Genomic DNA, 27120 nt, shown 5'->3' on the forward strand with positions numbered 1-27120 from the left:
TTCCTGTAACAAATTTCTGTCCAAATGTCACTTCTGTCACAAAAACAGTTGGAAAATATGGAACTGTGAGACTCAGCCATCACATCGAAGGCTGCTAGGGAATTTGAGTGAAACACAGTGAAAACTGCCCAAGCGAAGCATGAAAGAACTGGCTGCTCAAGCACCCAATGACTGCGACCAGACCTTTCCCTGTGCTCAGGAATCTGCAAGTCTAAGATAGGCCTTTGCAGTCACATGAGAGCTTGCCGCCTTAGACAAAATCTTTCTCATTCATCTTCGGACACAAGGAATACGCCAAGAAGAATATAGGGATTTTGTACTTCTGTTTAAAAAATAAAAATAAATAAATAAATAAAAACTGAATAGCTATAAAGTCTGCCAAGTGGATTAAGAAGTTGTCAAACTAGAAGAATGTTTTTGAATCAGTTATCAAAGAAAGGCAATTCATTTCTGTAGAGATTATCTTTGTTACTCTATAATTAATATCTGTCCAGAGAAAAGTTGTTTGTATATTAGAGACCAGGCCAAAAGCATCTGCTTATGAAAATACAAGAAAATATCTTCTTCCATTACACTCATTGAAAAGTTGGAAGGAAAAGAAAAAAAAAAGAAAAAAAAAGACTAACTCAGATGAAGTAACACAAATGAATGCAGAGTCCCAGTACAAGGATGTTACTCAGTCACCATTCTGGCTCCCCCCACAAAACTGTGTGTGACTTCTCTTATGAAACAACAACTTTTTTTTTTTTTTTTTTGCTGTAAATTTCAAAATAAGCCTCTGCACCATTGACATCCATTTAAAAAAAAAAAACTGTTGTCCTTGCCACTGTAGTGCAGTGTTACACTTTTGTTTGCTAACCTTCCAGGCTCCCCCTGGGTTAGGGACTCCAGGTTAGATAAAGCCAAAGATTCATTAGAATTGCTGTCAGAGTTGTACAACAAACACTGTCTACAGTAAAGCCCTTGAGGTCTTTCTCCAGGTCCACACTTTTGTGACGTAATGCTTTATGCGTAATGTGACGTAACAGACGCTTTGTCTGTTTGGTTGAAGTCTGCTGCAGAGCTCACTTCAGTGTGGCTCAGCAAAAGTGCACATTAAAGGCTGATTTATACTTCTGCGTCAGCGCACGCCACAGCTACAGTGTACTGGTGCTACACACACGACTGTGTGTAGCACCAGTGGCGTAGCCAGAATTTTATTTTATTTATTTGGGGGGGGGGGGGGGGGGGGGCGGGGGGCATCTAAAAATGAGGGGGCCTCTATATATATATGTATATGTATATAATTTTTATCTGTATTTTTATGTGAAAGTAAACTGCGGTAGCCGCGATGAAAAAGAGTAGACGACCTTTGAAACTAAGCTTTAAATAAACATTGTATCTGTTATATTGTTATGCCAGTAGGTGTCGACCAGTGACTGTTAAAATGTATTTCCTTCATTAATTAAATTTTTTTTTTTTTTTTTTTTTCATGATGAATTCTTTAAATTAATAATGATAAAAGATTTATCTCATCTATAACAGTTTTATCATGCTGATATAGTCCTATTTGATGATCAGTAGTGGTTCGCTAAATATAATAATTCAATAAGCATCTATTTAGGCTACAATAAGCACTTAACTTTAAAAAAATATATATTAAATAGGTAATAAAAAATATCTAGAGAGCTGGCTGACTAAAGTAGGCTAAGTTTGGAAATTATATAATTTGTAGCTACATGGAGTTATTGTATAAAAAGATACTTAATTTCTTTACAATTTATAGGTGTTATTTTAACAGTCGGTTATGTAAGTTTGATGGTTGATAGCTTCTAGCAACATTGAATCCAGGAGAGAAGACAATTCTAGAGAAAAAAGCATGTTTGATTTACATGGAACAAAGTTTGAGCACGCACAGCCGCACACGCAATATCTGAGCGAGAGCAAATAACGCCACGGAAACTGCCTCAAATGAACTATAGCGATGAGAAGAAAGCTGTGTGCGCTGCAGTCAGAGGTTCTTGATTCTCTTACGACTTTTTATTGGTTAAAATGAATGGAGAGTATCTAGTGAGCCCGAGCACCCACCGGATTTCACTGCATTGAGATGCGCGTCCTGGAAACGGGAAGCCTCGGGTGCCGCTTCACATTGTCACTCATCGCATAATAATGAACTCTCACGCGCAAAGATAATAACAACAGAGGCTACGCGCAACACGTGAAATAATCAAACCAATAAGTCTAAAAACAGCTGTTGCATTTTACCGCGCAGCATGCGTCAGTGTAACAAATCAACGTGAGAATAACAAATCGATCAGAAATCTGGGGGGCCTACATGTTAATGAGAGGGCCTAGGCCCCCTTAGGTCCCCCCCCGTGGCTACGCCACTGTATAGCACCCGTATCCTGTGGCATAGCCTGACATGCACCTCTTCAAAAACAACGTGTCAATTCTATGTGGACCGTAAGTGCTGTGATTGGTCTGCTAGAACCCCTCCCTCAGGCCAAAAAAAAAAAAAACTGGCACAGAGCAAGCGGAGAAGAGCGAGCATATTCAACTTCCATAGGAATGAAAAACGTATTTCAGGGGACATGCACTGACAAACTGCAAAAGTAATTTCCTTTTGCCGCCATCACTGCTGAAGCTTCTCTGACAACGTACATGACAAGCTGCTGCTTCTTTGGCTTTTGCCTTGATACTCAACATGACCTCGGACACTGCCTACTAGTGGTCTGCATGCACGTCGACGAGAACAACGACGCAGAAGTATAAATGAAAACAGCCTACGGCGCAGAGGCTCCGGCGTAGGTCTGACGCAGAAGCATATATCAGCCTTAAGGGAGCATATCAGCAGCAAAACGAGGCGCCCACGAGCACCCTTCTGAAACCTGGTCTGGATGCAAGTACCAAACAGAGTTATATTTCGCAACTTATTGCACTTGAATGGTCAAATACACACAAAATTAATCCAAAATGCCTTGTCTTGGTGAGTATTTGATTGTCTTAGGTGAATGTAAACAGCCAGGGAAGAGTATATATATTAGATTCATGCAAGGCGTCTAAAATGTCTGCTGCCATTTGAGTCCTTGTGTCTGTTTCAGACTTAAGCGTGAGCTGCACATCAGCTTAACAGTAGCCATGCAACTGGTGTTCACACCTGGAGTTGTGCAAGGTAAGTATTATTCATTCAACAATGACCATAACTTCTAATGGTTATCAGAGGTGGGTCACTGATTAGAATTATAAAGTTAATTGTTGTGAAATCTTACTTATATGAGAAGTGTTTGCTGTTTGATTGTTCTTATATGCAACAGAAATGGCCATGCATATTATCTTGAATAATCTCTATAAGAGCTGACTAACTTTAAAGTGTCACCAGTTCAAACAAAACTGTCACACAAGCAGGAGAAAAGCTCAGTGAAATGCAACCACTTAGTCACAGTGTGAAGCCCTGAAAAATGCCCAAATCAGATCAACAGAGGAGCAATAAATGCAATAAAAGCAATAAAAAGGCATCATTTAAGCTTCAGATCTTGCATGAAGCTTACATAACTTTAATACATGTAAAGGATTTTTACAGGCCAATTCAGATGTATATTATAGTTGATCCAACAAATACACAGATGGGCAGGAACTCTGATCCATCACCAGAAGACTGGGCTTTCCCTCCAGCACAGCCGGACACACCCAGTTCACCTTCTCTCCGTGCTGAAAACACTGTCTGGGCCCGATATTTCCATGTGTCTCTGAACTAGAGCAAGCACTGCCGGCCTCCTCTTCCTGTTGTTTCTGGTTTTTGTCACGTTTCTTGGCTCTGGCTTTAGTTCTCTTTTTGTGGCCTTTAGCCTTCCTGCCATTTTCCACCAGTGGATGTTGACTGAGGTCCCAGAGAGCCACGAGGCCATCGTTCCCTCCGGTGGCCAGCCAGTACGGGTGTGAGAGGAAGCTGATGAAGTGAGACTGCGACGCTCCCTGACTGTGAGCCTGGAGCGTCCCTCGCTCCCGGAGCCTGCCGTCTTCAGACACCCGCAGCAGATGGACGCAGCCGTCCTCGGCCGCACAGGCAAACACGTTGCCGCAGGACGCCACACCAACGCAGTGTGCGAGAGGAGGGTTGAACATCTGACGAGCATCTTCCTCCTGCGTGTCCTGCAGACTGCAGCTCCAGAGCGGACGCGGCTTCGGCAGGTTCCACAGCAAAACCTGCAGCGTGAGAGACGCAAATCAAACTCATCATTACATTCAGGTCTACCTAGTTCTGTCGCTTCACAAGTTTCCATATGCAACATGTTTTTTTTTAACCTTAACTCTTTCCTTGCCAGTAATTTTTGTAAAAGTTGCCAGTCACTGCCAGCATTTCTGATCATTTTCACAAAAATTTCATGGCCCCCAGAATATTTTGCTGTATGAATATCTGAACATGCAATATACGTTTTATTCTATCTTCAAGCATTCTTTTTTTTATCAACACTTGTATATGGGTAAGTTTCATAAAAAAGCAACATTTTGAGCAAAAAGCTGAAAAAATTGTGCTTTTTTTTTTTTTTTCAAAGACTACATCCAGATCAGATTCAGAGCGATGATCAAAACACAGATGTATTAGATCAAGTCCATCAACACCCCCAAAGCTTCACAGTCCTATAGCTCGTCATGGGTTGACATTTCATTCAGTAACGTTAGGTGTTTTTGATTTACATTCTGTAGAATGTTGATGATCACATTATTTTACATATGCATCTGATTACATATGCTATCGCTTGTTTCTGCTTCTTCTTTGCCTGTGTTTTGATTCGGTTCTCTTTCAGAAGATGTTTAATAGCGCCCCCCTACCGTACAACAGTGAAAACACGGAAACTCTGAAAATTCCGTGTTTGGCGGGGGAAGATTTAAAGTTTTGCTTTGCATCATCAACATATAGCTGGTGAAAATTCAGTACTAAGGATGGGACAGTATATAGAATTTCAAAATATTACAAACCAAAAAAAAAAGAAAAAGAAAAGAAACCATATTGTGGAAAATTTGGCTGCAAAATCAGTGTATGCAACTTCACCAATCCGAGTTTGTGAATCTGTAAATCATGTAAAACTATGAAAGCACCCCAGCAAGATCAGTTCTTTTCAAGTCTTTTCCCTCACTTTTGAGTCCAGTCCTGTTCCTTGAGTTCAGTCACAACCTGTCTGCCTGTTATTATCACGTGTTAACAGGACTGGATCTGATCCAAACCAGGTCTTTTGGGATCCTAAGTATCAGATGGAGCCATCTGATACTTCTTACCTCAACCCATCATGTAGAAACTCATTTTTTTGAAAAAGAAAAACTCGACCCGAGACAAAGCCGATAAAATTAGACCTGAACCAATGGCAATTATTTAAAAAGAAACAAAAGTCTAATGTGCATTTATTTCAAATTAGAGACTATAGGCTACTAATATCAGTCTGATCACTGATCTGGATTGCTCACTGCATTCTGATGAAGCCAACTGAAGTGTTTAAACGGCCATCTTACTATTCCCTACCGACAAACAGCATTACTGACCTACATCCAAAACATCGACCTAAAATCACCCGATCTGCAACGTGTCAGTTGCACATAAACAGTTTTTAAGATAAATGTAGGTACATTAACTGATACTTCAAACGTTATCCTGTTTATGGTCTTTTCAGGCAGGATAAGTGATATATTGAAATCGTTAAGATGGGTGAGTCTACTTCACACTGCCGACACAAGCAACTCAACTAACACAAGACAGACTTCTTTATGTACGTAATGTGGGGGAAATTTTGTGTTTCTGTATAATTTCCATATGATTTTACTTATATGCTTATGGTTAAATGGTTTTGTTATTCTCAGAAGTGTTTAAGTATGCATTCTTTGGGTGACAAGTGGAAAAACACTGAAGTGGTAAACATGTTCCCAATATGGTAAAAGGACAGAGGCTTCAGCCTTGGAGGTCAGAGATATAAAAGTGAAGGGAAGCTTTCATTCTTTGTCTTACACTCTGCAGCTACTGGTGTTTCTATTGACTTTTTGACCTTTCTTGCAAGAAATAAAACTTTCAAAAAACAATTGGACGTGTTTAGCTCTTATGCAGTAAGAGTCCTGTTGATTTTTGCCACAACAATTTGGTGTCAGAAAGTGGGATTCCTTGGATGTGCCTTTTGGACCCGAGAGCGGACGGTGACTAACCATCCTGGATTTAGTAGTCTCAGCCCTACTCCGAATAGATTGAGGGATGAGGGGCCGACTGCCAGGGTCCAGAAGGGGACACCACTGGAATCAGTAAACGAACCCAGGTGGCATCACGACTCTCTGGTAAGAGATAAATTATAAATTTTTATGGGAGATTGAAGTTTTGAAATTTTGTGATTAAGAGTGATTAAGGGAGAAAAAGAAAATTGAAAAAAAAAAAAAAAAAAAAAAAAAAAATGGAGGTTTGGTAAAATTTGGAAGATTAGGAAACAGGACAAATTGAAAATTTGTGATTTGGAGAATTGGGTAAAAAGATTAGGAAACGGGACAAACCATATTGGTGGCTCTGGCTGGCTCTGTGGTCGTGGTCAAGGGGTTTCTAAGGGGAATCGAGGTCGCGCATGCAGAAGGTAATTTTTAAAGGGGAAATTTGAACTGCGTCATACAGCTGAAGCAAATTTTTTGGGATTGAGCCCAGCTGCAGTGAGGGTGCTGCAGGAATAAATTTGTAAGTCAGGGAACTTAGGCTGTATGACAAAATTTAGACAAAACTCTGGGCAGAGGCAGCACGATCAAGACGTTCCCGGAAACTGCATCACGTTGGGACAGTAAAGACGTTTCCATGGAGGGAGGTTTCTGAGAAATCTAGGCTGGGTCACATACTGAAGCAAATTTTTGGGATTGTGCCCAGCTGCAGTCAGGGTACCGCAGAGAACAAATCTGTGAAAGGGTGACACAGCTTAAATGTCTTAAGCTGGAGCTGGAGGTTTTGTGTTAAAAAGATCGGGAGCATTGAGGCTCAAACTAGGGCTGCACAATTTATCGAATTTCTAATCGCGATTACGATTACGGATGCCAAGATTTCGTAATCGTTCAAAGGCGCGATTACAAGGAAAAAAAAATACACTTACATTATTCTGCGTGTTTTAGAGGTGTGTTATGAGAATGTCATGTTGTGAGAGGCGAATCACGAGTTCACGACCACTACAGAGTGTAAAATGTCTAACCCAGCATAAAAGGAGCTAACAGTGACGTAGGTGTACACTGATATATCGAACGCACGCGAAACACCAGCAACCGCCATTTTTAAAAAGCCGTGTCCACAGCCTACGTATTTACTCCACAAACTAACTACAAACATGGAAAACAGTGATAGATGGACCTCTCAACCGTACACAATGGAGAAAATCCAGCGCGACTTTGAGCAGACCAAGCGAAACATGATTATGTATTTATGCTAAACTAGCGACATTGGGCATCAACCACACGGCAAAAGCTAATACTTTTTCATATACTGTCTTCTTTCTTTGTATAACAAATCTATCTAATAACGTATTAGACAGGACTGTTAAACAGATCGTAAACTAATGAAGATGGAGAATGCGAGTACTGTGTGCTCAGGCTCTGTCTGAACTGTTCTCAGCGGCGTCAAAAAAGTAACAACAAGCGCAGTTTACGTCATTTCAGGCCCTAGGGGAACATTAGTTCTCAGGGAGCCACACTGGTGGCAAAATCCCCTATTATTATACCATGCATATGTTGACTTTTTTATTATTATTATTTAAAGAAGAAACCAAACCAATATATAGTTGACATTTGAGGTTTAATGCTATAGAAAAACTTGCGTTTTCAGATTGTTTTTTATTTTTATACAAAAATATGGCATGCAGTTGCTTCAAACAATGGTATAAAGCTATTCAATACATCATTCAATGTAAATTGTGATAATCGTAATTATCGCAATTACAATTTCAAGGGAATAATCGACAATTATGATTTTTGTCATAATCATGCAGCCCTAGCTCAAACTGTCCGACTTTGGGTTAAAGGTCAGATCTGTAGGAGACGTCCAACAGATTATTAGGTGCGCATCGAAAAGGTAAATCCACGAGAGTCGGGAGATCCAATATAGGGAAATCCTAGAGTAAGCTTGTAGAAAATATGATACACCAGTGTTTTGTTAAATGAGAAGATTGTATGGCCAAAAATGCATGCTAGATGTAGGAAAATTAGTCAAATATTATGATTTTTAGAGAGAAGTAATGTTGAGTGTCATAAGACTTAAGGGAATGAGAAGAAGAGAACTGCGATGTGGGGATGTTGTGTGAAAGCGGCGTGTGTGTGAAATGTAAGCAGACAAGATATTGTTGGGTGGAGGAAGCAGACAGAAGGGAAAAGAAGGTTGATGCAGAAAGAATGGGCATGTAGGGAAGGAAGACTGAATGTAACTTACAAAAAAGTTTTGTTTATGCATCCATTAAATGGATGCATGACATTAGATGTCGAGAGAATTACAATTTATATAATAATGTTTGAAGGAGAAAGCAGCTATAAGGCTGTAGTTGAGATATGAGTAAAATAACATTGTGGTTCTGCAAAACAGTAGAAACCACAGTAATAATATGTTTTGCATCTGCAGACTAACTATTTGATAGCGGGATAAGTGGCTATAATGAAGGGAAATATAGCAGCAAAATTAATGTTATTAAAATGAAAATTCTGAAATGTTTCACCTTATGGAAAAATATTTGAACAGTCTCAAGTATTTATTTATTTATTTTTATTTTTTTATGTGATGAGCGGATCGCTATCACAGTGTAAAATAACTAAAATGATTTAGGACCTTACATTTCTAAATGTTTGGTTTTTGATGGTCAAAATGAAGGGAGTTTAAATGGCAAAAATGAGAATGCCAGTTGTAACAGAGACTCAACCTGATTGGAAATGTGTAATTTCTAATTCTCTGATGTGTGAGTAAAAGACAAATATAAACACAGTTGTTTATTTGAAAACGAATGTCAATTCTGGCAAAGTCTTAAGCTGGGCCAGTCAAAAGGTAGTAGATAAAGTTTGATGTTAAAAGTTATAAAAAGACAGTGTACTAGTCCTGAAATCCTCAGAGTCTCTCTCATTCAAAGTCAGCTAAATGCTGTTATCTGAGCCTGTGTCATAAGTGATTTATAGTGAAGTACAGTGTCTCAGTTGAAAATCATGGACACAGAGATGTTAAAAGAAATGATTGCCATGAAAAGGGCAATTAGTTGTTAAATGTGTCAAAGTAAAACTCAGTGAGTGTAAAGAGGTCTTTAAATTAGTAATACAGACCTTGAATGATAGAAGTGACTATTTTGATGAATTTCCTCTATGACCAGCAACTTTTTGTCTGATCTTTGTCGCCACCATGTGCAGGGCCGATGTCCCTGCATGTGCAGGGGACACCCTGAGAGAAAAGAATAATGATAAAGAGCTGATGGGAATGAGCTTTCAAGAGCCGACTGAGACCATGGGGTGATTGTCCGTCATTTTTGGGGAGACCATAGTAAAATTTAGTAACATGATGTTGGTTGTCTTATGGGCAAAAACCGGTATAGAAGTTTAGGATTCAGCATTATGATGAATCCCTGAATTCATGAGGCTGTGTTGATTTTGAACTAATATGTCTCTATCATAGTTTTACTCCTGCAGGTCATTAGACATGGCAGAGGATAATTCCAAGACATGGTGGGGAATGAAGAGATGAAGACTGATTTTGCAGATTCAAAAGAAAGTTAAGTGAATTCAGCATTTAACCTAAAGATAATTTTAAAAATGCTCCTAGTCTAAGTTGATTTGAGTTACTCTCTGGATTAGTATGTTTAAGCATTTATGTAAATTGGAATTGGAAAATTGAAGATTGCCGTCCATGGGTTAAAACCCCTTGTCTAACTTCAACTGAGGGTCTGAATTTAAACACTCTCAGCTTTGTGTGGTCACAATGATAAATGTAAAATGTTGTAGACTTGATGGCAGAGAAACAGTGACACACTGGCAATAAAAATTATCCAGAGAGCCCAGTAACATTCACAGTATGAAGGACTGGTGGGAGAACAAAGGAGGATGGGAAAGAAACATCAGTGTTGTTTGACCATCCTTGATCAGGTCTGTACACCATGACCTGACCTGCGAGACAAACCACTTGATAACTGTGAGAACGTGTTGTTTGTAGATGGCTCTGCCTTCAGAGACAAAACAACAGGCCTGAATTGCGAAGGATACGTTGTGACCATGGAATGTGAAGAGGGCCGCTGTCCTCTAATTATTCGGCATAAGCAGATGAGCTTGTGACCCTCACTGGAGCGGGTAAACTGATGACTGACAAAATTGTGACTATCTACACAGACGCCCGTTATTGGTTCAGGGTGGTAGACGATTTTTGAGGTGATGTGGTTTGAATTCCTGTTTGTGCTGACAAACTAATGTAATAAGTCTCTGTTTCTGTAGGAAGTGCTGGAGCAGACACAGAAGATTGTGTGTAATCTGTTATCTGAAAATAACCTTGATTTTCAGAGGCATGTTCAGAGGCAGAGAACATTTTTTTAAATTAGGTTGGAAGACCCCATTTTTGGGAATGGAAGGGGCTAAACAACGAGTGACATCAACCGAATTGTGTGAACATGACATGTTGAACTATTGCAAAGAAATGTCTTCTATCCTGTCTAAGGTTTGTGTACAGGTGAAATCAGCTCAAGGAATTCCAAATCACCACCAAGGTTCGACAATGACACATCTTGGGCTACAAAATAGATCTGTTGCGAAAAGATATTATACAACTAAGATGGTACATGCTATATGTCTGTAAAATGAAGGATGCTATCATTAGTTCTATGATTTGGGCGATGTACCTCAATTAGTTGTTTATATGAAAATCAGAGATGAAGAGTATAAATGTGATGTAATAACGTAAATCAGAGATATAAAAGTGAAGGGAAGCTTTCATTCTTTGTCTTACACTCTGCAGCTACTGGTGTTTCTGTTGACTGTTTGACCTTTCTTGCAAGAAATAAAACTTTTGAAAGACAATTGGACGTGTTTGTCTCTTATGCAGTAAGAGTGTGTTGATTTTTGCCACAACAGTAATTATGCAGGAAATACTAAGCAGGAATATATACCTGGGATTATTAGCAGGAATTGATTTGTATATACACATTGAAAATTAAAAAATATGCAATCCCTATTACTAAATTGCACTATAATATATTAAAAAGGTTAAGAATGCATCATCTCGGAGCGACAGTATAAATGCTTGCAAATAAAGCTTCATGTCTTTAAATCCATACGCAGTCAGCATCATTTCTCTGAATAAGTTGTGAAGTGTGTATATTATTTCCGATGTCTTTTTCTTGACCAACATCCACTTCAGACTCTTGGTAATAAAGGCCTTCTGAAAGGCCTTTTTTTTTTTTTTAATTACCAGCATTGGCAGACAAGTTTTTCTGTTTGTCCGACATTCAGAATACACACAGCACCGAGTACAACTGTGCACATCACTACTTGATGCGAAAGCCTTCAGCTCTCGCCAGGCAAACCGTCATTCATCAATCAGTGTCGTACCTGCATGTCGAGTCCTGCAGACACCAGACTCTGAGGCCTGCGAGGTCGGAAGGTCACGGACGAGCAGATGTTGTCGTGTTTGCGCAGTGTCCTGATGACTTTCTCCTGCTGTAGATCAATGAGTGTCACGGCTCCGGAGTCATCGGCCGCAGCGAGCTCACGGCCAGTCTCGTTCACAGACAGACAGTTGATCTCCTCCTCAGCCACGTCTGTCAGCTCACCCACCGCCGTCTTCAGGTTTCTGCAGTCTAGCACGCTAACAGCGCATCCGTGAGAGGCGTACAGCACGCAGGGTGCCGACGGCGAGAAGGCCAGGCTCGTGACGTCATCGTCCATGCTCACGTGCAGCGTGGAGAGCGGCGAGCCGTCGTGGTTCCACAGGGTCAGTTCACCTCCTTCAGCTCCGGTCGCCACCATGTGCTGGGATTCACAGGAGACTGCAGCACACAGCAACGGTGAGGAGTGACCGCCGGTCCACACGCGGGACATCCTGACCTTCACACACAAAACACTGTTTTTACCAATTGAATAATATAATGTTATTAATCAAATCAAATAAAACACAACAATCACTGGTTATCCCATACATTATATTTTGTAAGGTGAAAGTGAAACCATTCATGTAATGTTCTCCAAAAACAACTAAAGGAATGACTAAAGGAAAAAATGTGGGCCTCACACATTATTACGAGCTATCTAGCATATCTGTTTATCGATCGATTTTCACACAGCAAGCACCCAAAACATACATGGAAGCTTTGTCAACACTTAAATAAATAAGCAGAATTGAGCTAGTGTGGATAAAGGATGCGAAAAACATGACAGATCGATTCAAATAACTGTAAACTGTCTAGGCTTCGACAGGGTAAGGAATAAAGCTACCAGCTGTCAAAGCAGAACTGTTAAGTTTACATTGAAATGAATATCATGCATGAAGACCCATTTCTTACTGAATTACATTAATCAACAAATTTACATTAATCATTATTGCACTTGCACATGAATGTCATTAAAATAATATTTAATATTAATAATATTTAATACTATTTAATCTTTTTACACGAAGGTAGGCTTTATATAGCGTTCAAATATATTCCTGTACACTGGAGTCAGATTTCGTTACAACACCTGTATTTTCGTGGCTTAACTATTGATCGAATCGTCTTTTGACTATTACCTGAATACTAAATAGCGAATTAAATCAGCTCTGCTCTCATATTATTGTTTGTCGTCATTAGATTGTTTTCTTTTGCTCCATTCAAACATCGATTATTAATCTTAACAGACCTGTTATGATTTCACGTCGCTCCTGAGCAGTTTTCACTTGTCGCCTGCTGATGACGTCGCGAGGGCGTCATATCATGCGCCTTGTAACACTAACACTAACACACTAACACTAACACACACACACACACACACATATATATATATGTGTGTGTGTGTGTGTGTGTGTAAACCATGTATACACATACAGTGCAATATATATATATATATATATATATATATACATATATATATTGCACTGTATGTGTATACATGGTGACCAAAATTATTAGAACAGTAAGATTATTTAATGTTTTAAAATAATCTCTTTTGCTCACCAAGGCTTCATTTATTTGATCCAAAATACAGCAAAAACAGTAATATTGTGAAATATTTTTACAAATTTAAAATAACAGTTTTCTATGTTAATATATTGTAAAATGTAATTTATTCTTGTGATCAAAGCTGAATTTTCAGCATCATTACTCCAGTCTTCAGTGTCACATGATCCTTCAGAAATCATTCTAATATGCTGATTTGCTGCTCAAGAAACATTTCTTATTATTGTCAATGTTGAAAACATTTTTCCAGGATTATTTGATAAATAGAAAGTTCAAAAGAACAGCATTTATCTGAAATAGAAAATAGAATTTATGTAGTTTCTGTGGAGTTGACTAGCATGTGCCGCATGTTAATCTTTTGTGCAAATCCAGCATTGGATTGACCCTCGTTTGTGAAGCAGTTAAGGTTAAAATGACGGCATGACACTCTACTAAAACAACTCTTCCTCTTCTCTAAAGCAGCCCAACATGGACTCACCCCCTTTGTTGCGTGTTATCGGGGGCGTCGTTTATGTAAATTTTAGGCTTAGTGATGTCACAAATCCAGGAAGAAGCTCAATGTAATACCTACCAACCGTTTGTTGTAGTTAAAAGAAAATATCACCCTTTGCATTGAACTTTGAGCGTTGTAAATTTACAGATGTTGTTTATGCTCAAACAGCAAGACTGCGGCCAAAATGGTTGCAAATGCGATCATTTTTTAAAATGTGCGAGTTAAAATTTAACATGGTTGCATTGGTGCGAGTGCATAATGTTCAGGTTTTTTTGGCACCAGGCTTGCACATGTACTCCGTTAACCCTTTGATGCGTACGATCACACCGGTGTGATTAGAACGATAATATTGTTTATAAATAATATTATAAATATATATATATATATTTATATATATATATATATATATATATATATATATATATATATATATATATATATTATTATAAACTATTTTTTTTCTGTAAAATAGCAGATTATGTTATGTTTAAGTTGTGTTCCAGTGACTGTGCTGAAAAACATCACACAACAACAATTACACAATAATAATTAAAATCAATTACAAGTTTAAAATGTAAACACATATTCTGTATTTATTTATACTCTCATGGTGCAAACAGTGGCAAAAATAGTGCAAACAGCAAAAGTAACAATCACCAACCATGTCTTCATGTTTCACAATTACAACAGAGTACAACTGCAAATAAATCCTGATAACGTAACAAACATGTTAAAGTAACCTTATAAAGTAAAGAAGTTGAGTGTGAAACAGTCAATAACACACTCTTAGGGGCCGTTCACAAAGAACGCGTCTTTGCGTCTAAAAACGCGAGACGCAGCGCTCAGGAAGGGTTTTTAAAAAAAGCGCAGCGTAGAACGCGAGAGTCTCGAGACGCGCCTTTGAGACGTGATGCAATAACAACAATAACGGAAATAATAGAAATAGGCAAATAGCAGAATTGACAGATACAAGTTTTGACATGGAAAAAGAAAATAAGATAATAATGAGCGCCTCCTCCGCCATGTTGTCATGCCAACTTGCTACTGTAAACAGAAGCTGGCATCGCTTGCCCCGCCTCCGAGTTCTTCTGATTGGTCCACTGTTTTGGAACTGACAGTGATGAGCGACACTGCGTGTAAAAGTTGAAATTCTTTTAACTTGACACGGCGTCTTAAAAACGCGGCGCTCATGCGAGGCGCTGCAAAAGACGCGAGACGCGAGCGTAACGGTCATGCACGTCCGTCAAGCGCGTGTTTACATAGGAAAACAATGGGAAAGTAGCGCATTGGAATAGAAAAACGCGTTCTGTGTGAACGGCCCCTTAGAATGTAAATAAAATACGTATGTGGAACATGCTACCACCAGTTAGGTAGTTACATTCAACACTCTTGTCCCATGGAACAAATGGTAAAAAATAGTGCAAACGCTGTATCAAAAAGTAACGATCCCAACTATGTCTTCAGATAGTTTACAAAATACAGCTGTGACGCAGCTCTCCGTGTACGCGCTTCGGATGAGTACACACAAATCTCCAAATCTTCTCTTTTGCGTCTTAAGGTTGAATGTTTAAATTGGCAAGGTTTAAATGAGTTTAGTTTAAACAGATAGCAACGTGAGACGTGCTCGCGCGTTATCAACACCCGGGTGATGACGGCGTAAATGACTGCTCATAGAGCATACAGCTCTTGCATTGAACATTTGTTTGTGAACATAACAGAATTAAGCAGCAACTTAACCAGACTATTGCAATTCACTTTATTTCGGTCTTAAAGTGTTAGTTCACCCAAAAATGAAATTTCCATAATTAATTACTCACCCTCATGTTGTTCCACACCCGTAAGACCTTCGTTCATCTTCGGAACACAAATTAAGATATATTTTTTTACTCCTATTTTTTTTAGCAACACAATTACCACTTTCAAGGTCCAGAAAGGTAGTAAAGACATCATTAAAACAGTCGACGTGACTGCAGTGGTTCAACCTGAATGTTATGAAGTGACGAGAATACTTTTTGTGTGTAAAAAAAAAGAAAAAAAAAGACTTTATTCAATGATTTTTACTCTTCCTTGTCAGTCTGTTAAGCAGTTGGTGCAGTGCTGCATTTCCATGTTTACGTCCGAACGCCGGCTCATTATTGGTCAGCTCCTGCATCAGTATCACACGCATGTCTCGTGCTGCTCACGTGAAGAGGCGTCGACCAATACTGCCATTCAGACGTAGCTGCAATGAAAATAGCGTAGCAGAGAGAGACGGAGAGACACATTTGTTGAATAAAGTCATTATTTTTGTTTTGTTTTTGCACAAAAAGTATTCTTGTTGCTTCATAACATTAAGGTTGAACCACTGCAGTCATGTTGACTGTTTTAACAATGTCTTTAGTACCTTTCTGGACCTTGAATGTGCTAATTTTGTTGCTTTCAAGAAAGGATAAAAAAACCTCTCAGATTTCATCAAAATATCTTAATTTGTGTTCTGAAGATGAATGAAGGTCTTACGGGTGTAGAACGACATGAGGGTGAGTAATTAATGACAGAATTTTCATTTTTGGGTGAACCAACCCTTTAATCACTCCGTCCAGGAGCCAGACTGAAAAATCCCAATCTACCGCTACACATTAGATTAGCACCCACTCCATCTATTTTTAAGTCTAAACTCAAAAAATTCTTCCTGGCATTTTCTTTGTTGGTCAGGTTATTTTATAGTTTAAATTTGCAGTATCATGTGATGCTATGTGAATTGTTGATTTTTTTAAAGTCCCACTGTAGTCAATAATTTTATCCCTTAAAACTCATCTTTGATCACCAAAATGGCATATTTCAACATTTTTTTCCTGTGAAAAAAAATCTTCATGCCTTAAAATAGCTTGAATGTAACTCTACACCCTTGCCGCATTTAATATATGTGGATCAATGAATATGCAAATTAGCTCCACCTCCACTCACTCACACAAGCTCAAGAGATCCACTCGGTCAACTTACTGAGGTAAACACTGCACAATGGTATTGCTCTTTAAAATATCGAACACATGACGGTAATTAATATGATTAGCCTTTTGCTTGACTATGTTATCAAACAGCTAATAATGTGTTGCTAATGTTACATAAACCATGTTCCCGTTCACCATAGTCAGACAGCTGCCTTCTAACAATCTGTATCCTTACAAATGCTTTGAACAACTCAGAACATCAGTGGAGAAAGGCATATAGTTCATCATAACATCGTAATATACATCATTCACCCGTTATATTGCTAAATCTACAAGATTTTTCAGATCAATAGAAAATACTGGGATAACCTGGCTTCTCTCGAGACTCCCATGCTAGTTCACTATTAATGATATGCTAAAACCCGCCGGCACGTTCACGTGATTGGTTACAAGGTAGTTTGTGATGTCACAAACCGCAGGTTTGAGACTGTCTTTGGTTTACTGCAGTTTTAAGGAGAAAATACTCAGAAATGGTGTTGACCTATGAATTTGCACATGGTTTGTCTTAAAGCATATTAAAAACACCACATATAAACAACATTAAAAACATTTTCACCACAGGGGGACTATAACATTATTGTTATTATGTTTGTAATTAATTTCATTGTATTATTGTAAAGCACCTTTGAACAATTTTGTAAATATATGGTGCTATATAAATGAAGTGATAAGGTGACAAGAAACTGACAACCAGCGTTGTGAATGTGGCCCTATAGCTAACCAACCCATCTCCCCCAAATAAAACAAATCATCCCAGGCTGAATAAATGTACAGATGCAATCTTGGATTGGCTTTTATTTTTCATTCTGTCTGCTTCACTCTGCTGACAAGTCAAGCCCACTTCTAGGTCAGTGCACAAACAGCGAACATGGCACTGAATGGATCACCATGTAATAGACAAGTCTGTGCTATATAGTGCACTTGTCACAAACTAACACGCTCACTTTCACACACTTGCACTTGATCTCACACGTCCTCGTATCTAACCCTTATCATCTCACGACGCTGCTCTCGTGTATCCTGCCTGTTTGCTGTAAGTACCCTTTTTGTCCTCTGGTATTTATTGATTTCTTTTAGCTAAATGGTTTGTTTTTGAGAAATTGAATGTTTAACACAATTACCGAAGAAAAAGTCTGTGAAACAGCTTGTGCTCGTCCACACCAGAAAGTGGATTTTGCAGACATGAGTGTGTTTTTGTCCTCATAATAAGAGACAGTCATTTTCTGTATATTTATTGGAATTATTACAGCAATATTAAGAATTATCACAGTAAGTGAACATCTCGTTCTTATGGAATGTTGTGTTTGTATATTTCATACTAACTATGGTTGTAATGAACAAACTGTTGTGAAGAAAGAACCATTACAAAGCTTGGCAGGCTTCGCTTTTCAGCTGTGAGTTGAGTTAAAAGCCAGAATAAGCGTTTTGTAAAAATGCTGACGTGAACCGGGCTTTCTGTTGCACTGTCCAACTGTCTTTCTTTTAACACAATAGTCCTCACTGACTGTCACACTTTCTGCATGTATTTTGTGTGTGTGTGCACTTTTCTTTATCACCAAGTAACTTTACTTCCTTAAAAGTTGGAAGACTTTAGGAAGGCTTTTTCTTGGTTTTAAATGAATGACTGTATGACTTCAGGTCATTAGTGAAACAGGAGATTTTCAGCAGAATGTCCTAGCTGCTCATTTCCACATTATGAAAATCAGATGGCAAGCAGGAGCTGTCAAGCACAAAAAAGCAAGTGTAAGCCACCATGCACTGAACATCTTTTCCTTCGCCGTTGTAGCTTCTGCATATTCGTGATGTGATTATTCATGACTCATGTGACACTTCACTGTTCGCTTTTAGTCATGTTGCATTCAAGTTTGAATTGGTGGATGAAAAAGGGTACTGACCTGAACTAATTTTTTATTTTTAGTTATTTGAGGCTATGGGGTCTCAGTACTTCCCAGCACGATCCGTGCTTTTCCAAAAGGAGCCGAGTGGAGTTACGTACCGTGTGCCTGCTTTGATCTACATTCCTCGTTCCAGCTGTTTCTTGGCCTTCTGTGAGGAGAGACTGACTCCGGCAGACGCTCAAGCACATCTGCTGGTCATGCGCAAAGGCACTTTTTATAAAAACTATGTGGAAGTAAGATGCGCTCTAACATATGTCAACACTGTTATAACTATTAAATGTATAGAATATGTTTTTTCATAATCAAAAAAAGCATCTTATTTCTCTCCTCAGTGGAAAGACATGGAGGTGTTGAGTAGTGCTCGACTGGAGGGCTACCGCTCGATGAACCCTTGCCCCGTTTATGATGAGTTTACGGGCACCGTCTTCTTGTTTTTCATCGCTGTTCTGGGTCACACCTCTGAGTCTTACCAGTTAATTACAGGGAAGAACGTGACACGTCTTTGCTATGTGTCTAGCAGTGACCAAGGGGACACCTGGAGCTCTGTTACAGACCTTACCAGGACACTCATAGGGGACACCATCAAAGGTAAAGTCTGATCATATTCCTCTGTCCAGATACGTAAAGATTATGTGTGTGTTTGAAAGCCAATATTAAAATATCCCAGATTAAAAGGTATAGTTCACCCAAAAATGAAATTTCAGTCTTTCTGTGTAACACAACTGGGCGTAATTCAATAAATGTCATGTTGGATGAATTCAACACAATGGCTATACATTTTGGTTCAATTAATGCTTCACATCTTCATTTTTGGGTGAAATTTACCTTGGTGAGATTGTAAACAGTGAAATGTTGTTTTGAATTTTTTTTTTTTTAAATTTCTTCTGGTGATGCCAGTGGTGAAGAAAATAATTTAGTTATTCAAACATAAGACGACAAAAAAAGACATACCTCAGTGTTCCTCCTCAGCAAAATTCAATGTGACCATCAGTTTTCACACGTTCACTCTTTTGAGTGAAAAAAGTGTCAACAAACTGTAAATTAAATATTTATTGTGCACTTTAGTTAAATTCATTGAATAAAATGTGAGTTTTCACAAGTGTGCTGAAATCACTGATCTTGCGCTGCACTGACTGACAGCTTCGGTGATTATAAAGAGAAGCGCGGTGCTCTCTGTGTAATTCACAAGAACAGTTATTGTTTTTCATGAGATTTTGTGAGTTCTTCATACTTCACCTTGATCTTTATTTTTAAACCTAGTGATTTTATAATGTTTAATATTTATTCAAAAGTGAAACTGAGTGAAAAACTATTACAGGAAATGGCAAATATATACACAAATAAATGCTACTCTGCCGCCACCTGCTGGTTATAGTGGTATTAAATGTCTTTTTTAAGTGTTAACATTAGTTAACATTAGCTAAGTACATTAACATTAGTTAAGTACATTAGCTTCAGCCTACACCTTTTCGGTTGATTCTGTTTATATTTTTATGTAAGTAAATCATATATTCATATGTTATGCAACCGAAATAAACATTTTTCATTCATTTTTCATTCAACTAATAATGAACTGCACTTATACAGCATTTATTAATCTTTGTTAATGTTGATTTCAACATAACTAATACATTATAAAAAAATTGTTAACATTAGTTAATGCTCTGTGAACTAACATGAACAAATAATGAACTTCTGTATTTTGTTAACAAACATTAACAAATACAGCAACAAATGTATTCAGTTGTTAAGTCTGACGTCACGCGGCAGCGCTTCCGGGTCCAAACGCTCTATCTCATACTACAAGAAAACAACAAACGGTGCTAATATACACACACGATGTGGTGTAATACTAACAAAAAATTATAATCATAACATTTATCTCCATAACAAAATCCCAGATGGCCAGACAGTGATTCATCTTTTGTAAATTGTTAAAATATTAATGTCGGTGATGCTGTGAGCACGGAGACTGTTGTGTAGACTGTAAGTATTTTACATTTTTAACTTTTTAAAATGTTAAATGTTTATTATGAATAAATAGCGCTCATAACCGGCCATCGAGATGACATTCTTAAGTGAAACGAGTCGAGGCTTGGACCCGGAAACAGTGTTCCTTACGTCACGACTTAACAAGCGGATTGCTCATGGTTAGTTCATGTTAGTTGATACATTAACTAATGTTTAACTAATGAACATTATTGTAAAGTGTTACCTCCTATTCAAACGTATTCATTAGCTTAATCTTTATTGCAATCAATAAAACAGGTTTATTGGCAAATTAGGCAAGTGTGATAACTGCATTAAAATATAAATACAGCATTAAAAGTCATCCATTGATGATTTTGTGTCGATGTACAGCGAGTACAGTTCACCGGAAATGCCCAAGCTGGCTTAACAAAAACCAGGAAGTAACCGTTAGGGATGCACCGATCCGCCTTTTTCGCTTCCGATACCGACTCCGATACCTGGGATTCAGTATTACCTAATAAACTGTATGCCTCACTTAGGGCTGTGACGGTCGGCATGACAACCGCGCCACCGCGGTCGTGGAGTGTCACCGGCGGTAGTATGGCGTGTATATAATATATAATCTCAAAGGTCGCGTTAACCGAAAATTTTCCGTCATTGATGGAATTTTTTTTTAGCAGTGACGGAAAAAAATCTGCAGCCTGTCCGTCATTTTGACAGATTATGTAACTTGTAACTGTAATTCCCACCCCTGTCCAGTTGGTGGTGAGTGCGCTCCAGTGTGGAAGCAGAGCGCGAGTTCAGTCTCCAGAATAAAATGAAAACGATCGTTTGATTACACACACCCAGTTTGTTCATTTTATTATATATTATATTATAATACTTATGCTTACATAATTAAGTTTCTAATCCATTTTGTTTTAAAAAGTTTGTTTTATTTTTCTTGCTGCTGACTATAAGTTTATGGTCAACCAATGGCTTTTCTGAGGTATACGTGATATTGTTTACAACACTGATTGAACTGGCGTGATACAGATTCGGTAAGCTACTGTATCTTTCAACATATTTTTTTGATATTCATTTATGTTTATTTACTTCTGTAAAGTAGTAAAGAGGAAGAGATGATCGTGTTCACTCACGATCCTCAAAAAGTGTTGAGATGAGATGAAAGATGAAAACTGAAAAGTGACGCAGACTTTGTTTAACTTTTTTTTTCATAATACTTTCTGTTCATAATATAAATAAATGCATAGCCTAGGCCTATTTGTTTATCCTGTAAGTTTGTGAATAAACATGAAAGTGGACGAAATCAGAAGCTATTAAATGTCTTATAATTAAAATATAAAAATTAAAATGATTCAGCAACATATGATAGATAGGACAGAACAAAACAAATGCTATTAACAATCTTTCATTGTGCAAAAGTATTATAATATGAACGGCTCACATACTGAGCGGCACAAAGTGCTTATGCGCATCCCGTGTACAGAATGATGCGCTAGAAGCACCATGGAGTCACATCACGCAGCGGCAGCGCTTCGCATTGAAAAGTTCAAAGCAAAAAGTGAAGATATATTGATGCGTATTGTATTACCGGTATCTTGATTAAATATAATAATAGAAACATTGATTAATCTTGAAGAGTTTCAGTGTGTTGACTGTCATAACCGAATGCGACACACAGTCTGAATGCTGAATGGAGAATGACTGACAGCCGCAGCGGAGGGAGGCATTTACGTGAACTTTAATTTAACGACTTAAATATTTATCTGTACCTCAAATTAAACTGTGGAATGGCTTCAGAACACTTGGAATATAGTGCACAGAAACTTTATGGTGCTTTTTAATGTTTTTGTGCCTTTTGTGGAGCTTAACAATAACACAGAATAGTACACGCACAGTATCGGATTTGGATACTGGACGATACCCGATTCGGCAAAAATGGCAGTATCGAAGCCGATACCAATCTGAATATCGGATCGGTGCATCCCTAGTAACCGCGCATATGGTCAATTCACACTGCACTGACAGACGCAGACCAATGCGACAGTCACCAGATTACAGCACGTCACTTCCCAGACATCCTAACGCAGATTCAGCGTGTTCAATTGGCGAAAACAAGCTCTGACAGACGCCATTAGAATCTGACAGGGGTAACACACTGATCCGACAAAACCCAACAGAGTCGGTGCAGTGTGAATTGGCCTTTAATTATCACATTTACACTACTTTGTTTGATATTTTGCACTAACGTGATGTCAGGTTTTAAAATAATTTAGAAACCATTGTGTGTGTTTTATTGCTGGCAGAGTGGGCCACTTTTGCTGTGGGTCCAGGTCACGGAACCCAATTAAAATCTGGAAGGCTAATAATCCCTGCCTACACCTACCATATTGACTGCAGAAATTGCTTCGGCAGGAAGTGCAAGACTTCGTCACACTCGTTTTGTTTTTATAGTGACACGCATGGAAATGTGTGGCATTTTGGAGAGGCGCTGTCTGCGCCAGAGAGCGTGGAGTGTCAGATGGTGTCGGTAGATCAGGAAGATGGAGTCAACATTTTGTACTGCAATGCCCGAAGTGTATCAGGTTGCCGGGTGCAGGCCATTAGTTTTGATAATGGAACTGTTTTTCACGACGGCCAGCTGGTGCCGAAACTGGTGGAGCCAAAAAATGGGTGCCATGGCAGTGTGATTGGATTTCCAGCCCCAGTCTACCAGCTCAGCCAATCCCAACACTTTCTGAGACAGTTGAGGTCCATCTACAGCCCACTGGCAGTCAGCATATCCCCAGCTCTGAGCTCTTCACAGAACTTCCTCCCTCCAACATGGGTGGTATATACTCACCCTACATGCTTGAATGCCCGCCGTGACCTGGGTGTTTACCTCAGTCTTCTGCCTCGAGACTCAGACAGTTGGTCAGGACCGTGGATCATATATGAAGGCCCTAGTGCATACTCAGACTTGGCCTATGTTGAGCTGATGTCTGCTGATGCCACAGCGGTTGCTGTCTTTGCCTGCCTTTTTGAGAACGGCACAAAGACGGCTTATGATGAGATTTCCTTCTGCATCTTCACACTGTATGAGCTAATCGACCACCTTCCACACAACAAACAACAAAGAAGTGGGTCAAAGAAGAGGAAAAGAATCTGGGAGTGCTGCTTTGTCTGCTGATTGTATGTGTAACCGTAAAATTCACAAGAATTGAAAAGCTGTCTCCTTTTAAATTATGGGTGTGAATTTGAATCTATCTATCTATCTATCTATCTATCTATCTATCTATTGTTGTGGAAAAATTCTTTATTCCTTTAGTGGTGAGAATGTAATGAACCAAACACTCAGGAAATGTCTTTGTTGATTTTATTCTTGCAAGAAGGTTGTTCAATGCAGATACAGAGTTCTACAGAGAAGAACACCCTCACACAGTGCTGGCTGTCTTATATACACCTATTATTGTTCCTTGTTACCACAAACCAATCATAACGCATGTTACCATATACGGATCAGAAGAATAAGAAAAAAGAAAGTGGTCTAAAACTTAGCAGATGCATCATTGAACTCCAAGCTGTCTAGATAAACACATTTGCACCTTTGCCTCGCTTCCTTTGTTAGTTTCAGAAGTGCTTCTTAAAATACAACAGCATAAGCAGTAATTTCCCACTGAACAAGCTGTTTTAAATGTCACATAAGACAGAGAGAAAACAAATTTCAATGCATAATTTTATAGATCAAGAAAATAAATGATAAACAATAAAAATTCCTCTACACTATCTATCTATCTATTTATAGCCATGTTTCCACTGCAGGAACTTTTTCCATGAATTAGGGAGACTTTGGGGTGGTACTCGGGGTGTTTCGACCGCAGGGACCAGGGTCTAAATGAAGTTCCGGGTAAAAATTTCCCCCTCAGAAAGTCCCTGCTCTTTAGGCAGTACTTTTTCAAAGTTCCAGAACATTAGGGGGTAGGACTTGGGCACTGAACATGCTGATTGGTTGACTCCACTCAGCATTTTATTTCAACCACCATTTTTTTTTAAGTCTGTTGCAGTGCGTGCAGTAAGAGTTGTTTGCTATTCAAACCAACAATGGAGTTTAAAAATTATAACTGATGGACCAACGATGAGGTTCAGACTTCATTAAGCTTATATACGGAGGACAAAATCCAGCGGGAACTGGAAAGTCTTGGCGATGGAAAAGCAGACAGCAACAGGTCTGGGGGGAAAAAAGTTCCTGGGACAAATTGTTCCAGGTAATTTCGGTGGTTAACAAGGCTTATATTAACTTTTTCCCCGCCATAGATGGAATTTTCCAGGAATCCATGTTTTCCCTGTTATATGGTAGCGGGTGCTATTACACATCTTCTGAAAGAGTACAGAATCTCTAGATCAAAACACAGGTAAAGAAAAAGCAGAAACATGATAGAAGCATTGCTTATGCACATTGTAGTTTTTGATTTTTATTTGTTTTTTGCAATTTTCTCAGCTTTTTGTTCAAAATGTTTTTTCTGAAACTTACCCCCATTCAATTGTTGATAAAAAAAGAATGCGTGAAGCGAGAATAAACTGTTTTCTTTTTGTTTAAAAGCAGAGGCTCCTAGGGGTGGGAATCTTTAGTCACCTCACGATCCGATCTGATTCCGATTCCGATTGTGGGAGTCACGATCCGATTCCAAAACGATTCTTGATCTGTTTTTTTTTTTTTTCCATTAATTAATTAATTAATTACTTTACTGACTTAAAAACCTTAAAATCCTTACATTTACATATTCTTACATAAGAAATTATAAGTAGGCATACTTTTTAAAATAATTACAAATTTAAAAAAAAAAAATAATTAAAACAATTAAGAATTTGAAACTAATATCAAAACATCCAAGCAAGTAGCAAGTAATAAAGAGGAGCAACGAAACATATTGCAAGCAATAAACAAAGAGTGCTTTCAGTATTTAAGATTATCTGAACGTTTTCTTTCTCGTGTTTACTGTCCTTTGATTGTTACATCATAGACAGCAGGAGATCTAATAAGTTGCATTCACGCACGGATCTCTTTTGAAATACAATAAGTAATGCGGTTTATCCAGTCCATTTAATCCCTTAAGACAAAACTGGCTGTGTTTAGGCTACATTCTTTTTGCGTCATAAAACCATTTTGAGACGCAAGTACATGGAGTCGCGCAGAGCTACATGCGCGAGCACTCTTCACAAAGCGTCAGCATTTGAAATTGAAAGCAGCCTTCTGTAAGAGAGATTCATATTTTAAATATAAGACCACTGCATTCCAAATCACACAAATGATACATTTGTAGAGCATTTGTAAGGAAACTACCGACGGGTGAGACCTGTGCAGCGCATCCTGCGCAGTGAAGACTGCGAATGTCGCTTTAATTCGCTTTAGTCTTTCCGAACTTTATGAAAGATTATTTTACGGAAGGTTCGAGCGGTGTATGTGTGTAAGGAATTGGAAGCAAGCAGAATCCGGGTGTTTCTAAAGCACACTCAGCGTCATTGTGCATCTGAATAAAAACTAAGCTCAGAATCGATTCTGAAATTCTCAGAATCAATCCAGAATCGTTGGAGAGAGAATCGCGATGCATCGATGGATTGATTTTTTTTCTCCCACCCCTACTCTGTTCATTTTTTGACATATTGTATGTTCAGATATTCATACAACATTCTGGGGGCAATGGCTAGAAACTTAAAAAAAATAAATAAATAAACGCTGGCATTTAAGAGACCACTGCACAATTAGCAAGAATTACTATTTATATGTTTGTGTTTGAGTAAAATAAACATTTTTGTTTTATTCTATTACTCTATTGTCATTTAGAGCATTTATTTGCAGAAAATGACAACTGGTAAGTTTTTTAATACAATAAAAAAGGCCATGTTTTCAGACCTCAAAAAATGCAAAGAAAATTGATGCTAATATTTTAACTTTTATTCAGTACTTGGCCTCTGACATTCCTTAATTTCATTACATTATTGTCATCAAAAACTCAAATGATATCTATAATACATTTTGTTGCTTCGGTTCTGTTTAGCAGTTATATCTTATCCATTCTACACCACATTGATGGACAGGAAGTTCTTGCCCAGAACAGATCTACACCACCAACCCAAACTGTATGCTAATTCTTTATCATCTTTGATGGTAACAGTCCTGACAGAATATTAGATTTTGTATTGTCTCTGGTCAAGCAATTACCTAATACAATCTTCCAAACGGGATTATGAAAAAAAAAAAAAAATGCCACCATAAATGAGATAATTATCTGTTTTTATTTATTAATAAATCAAATTAGCTCACTCATAGACCATGCACTTTGAAAACATTCAGTCAAATCTGCATAGTTTCTTACGCATTCCTGTGTTTCAGTCGGCACCGCTATGCTAAGCTTGAAATTCCAGCTCCTTGTAAAGGTGTTGCTTAAGCCAGGGCATCACAGAGAACACACTGATGTGGAAGTCCCGGGCGTCTAGAGGCCGGTCATCTCTGACAGCCGTCCTCGAGTCACATGTCTGCTTAGTGCCCCAGCTAATGACTCCCACCTGTGAGAGAATAACAGAAGACAAATGACTTGAGAAGTCTCTTGTTCACACTTGTAGTTTGGTTCCCTTTGTTCTTTAGGTCT

At 38.5% G+C, this 27120-nt stretch overlaps 3 protein-coding genes across 3 annotated transcripts in view; 1 reads left to right on the plus strand and 2 right to left on the minus strand.

Annotated features, from left to right (window-relative positions):
• Nucleotides 1-3494: 3494 nt before the first annotated feature.
• wdr53 (WD repeat domain 53) lies at nt 3495-12925 on the minus strand. The gene is made up of 3 exons (XM_051861594.1): nt 12826-12925; nt 11539-12033; nt 3495-4182 (listed from the first exon to the last, which is right to left on the minus strand). The coding sequence occupies exons 2-3, from the start codon at nt 12025-12027 to the stop codon at nt 3577-3579; spliced, it is 1095 nt and encodes a 364-aa protein (XP_051717554.1). The 5' UTR covers nt 12028-12033; nt 12826-12925; the 3' UTR covers nt 3495-3576.
• Nucleotides 12926-17395: 4470 nt separating this feature from the next.
• neu4 (sialidase 4) lies at nt 17396-26703 on the plus strand. The gene is made up of 4 exons (XM_051861591.1): nt 17396-17655; nt 18541-18753; nt 18853-19108; nt 22801-26703. Exons 2-4 carry the CDS (start codon nt 18553-18555, stop codon nt 23661-23663), a joined length of 1320 nt encoding a protein of 439 aa, XP_051717551.1. The 5' UTR covers nt 17396-17655; nt 18541-18552; the 3' UTR covers nt 23664-26703.
• Nucleotides 26412-27120, minus strand: part of si:ch1073-280e3.1 (complement factor B) — a 28167-nt gene continuing 27458 nt past the window's right edge. Inside the window, exon 19 of the mRNA XM_051861579.1 lies at nt 26412-27037. Within this exon, the coding sequence (XP_051717539.1) occupies nt 26879-27037 (159 nt within the window). The 3' untranslated portion in view covers nt 26412-26878. The remainder of the gene's footprint in view (nt 27038-27120) is intronic.

Source organism: Ctenopharyngodon idella, chromosome 15, assembly GCF_019924925.1.
Source record: "Ctenopharyngodon idella isolate HZGC_01 chromosome 15, HZGC01, whole genome shotgun sequence".
Classification (NCBI taxonomy): Eukaryota; Metazoa; Chordata; class Actinopteri; order Cypriniformes; family Xenocyprididae; genus Ctenopharyngodon; species Ctenopharyngodon idella.

What these genes read in the sequence shown, in the direction of transcription:
- wdr53 (XM_051861594.1), bottom strand. Translation starts at nt 12,027, where the DNA reads ATGTCCCGCGTGTGGACCGGCGGTCACTCCTCACCGTTGCTGTGTGCT. An exon ending in CTGCAGGACTCGACATGCAG is followed by an intron (nt 4,183 to 11,538) that starts GTACGACACTGA and finishes CTCACGCTGCAG; the next exon opens with GTTTTGCTGTGGAACCTGCC.
- neu4 (XM_051861591.1), top strand. Translation starts at nt 18,553, where the DNA reads ATGGGGTCTCAGTACTTCCCAGCACGATCCGTGCTTTTCCAAAAGGAG. An exon ending in TTTATAAAAACTATGTGGAA is followed by an intron (nt 18,754 to 18,852) that starts GTAAGATGCGCT and finishes TTCTCTCCTCAG; the next exon opens with TGGAAAGACATGGAGGTGTT. An exon ending in CATAGGGGACACCATCAAAG is followed by an intron (nt 19,109 to 22,800) that starts GTAAAGTCTGAT and finishes TATTGCTGGCAG; the next exon opens with AGTGGGCCACTTTTGCTGTG.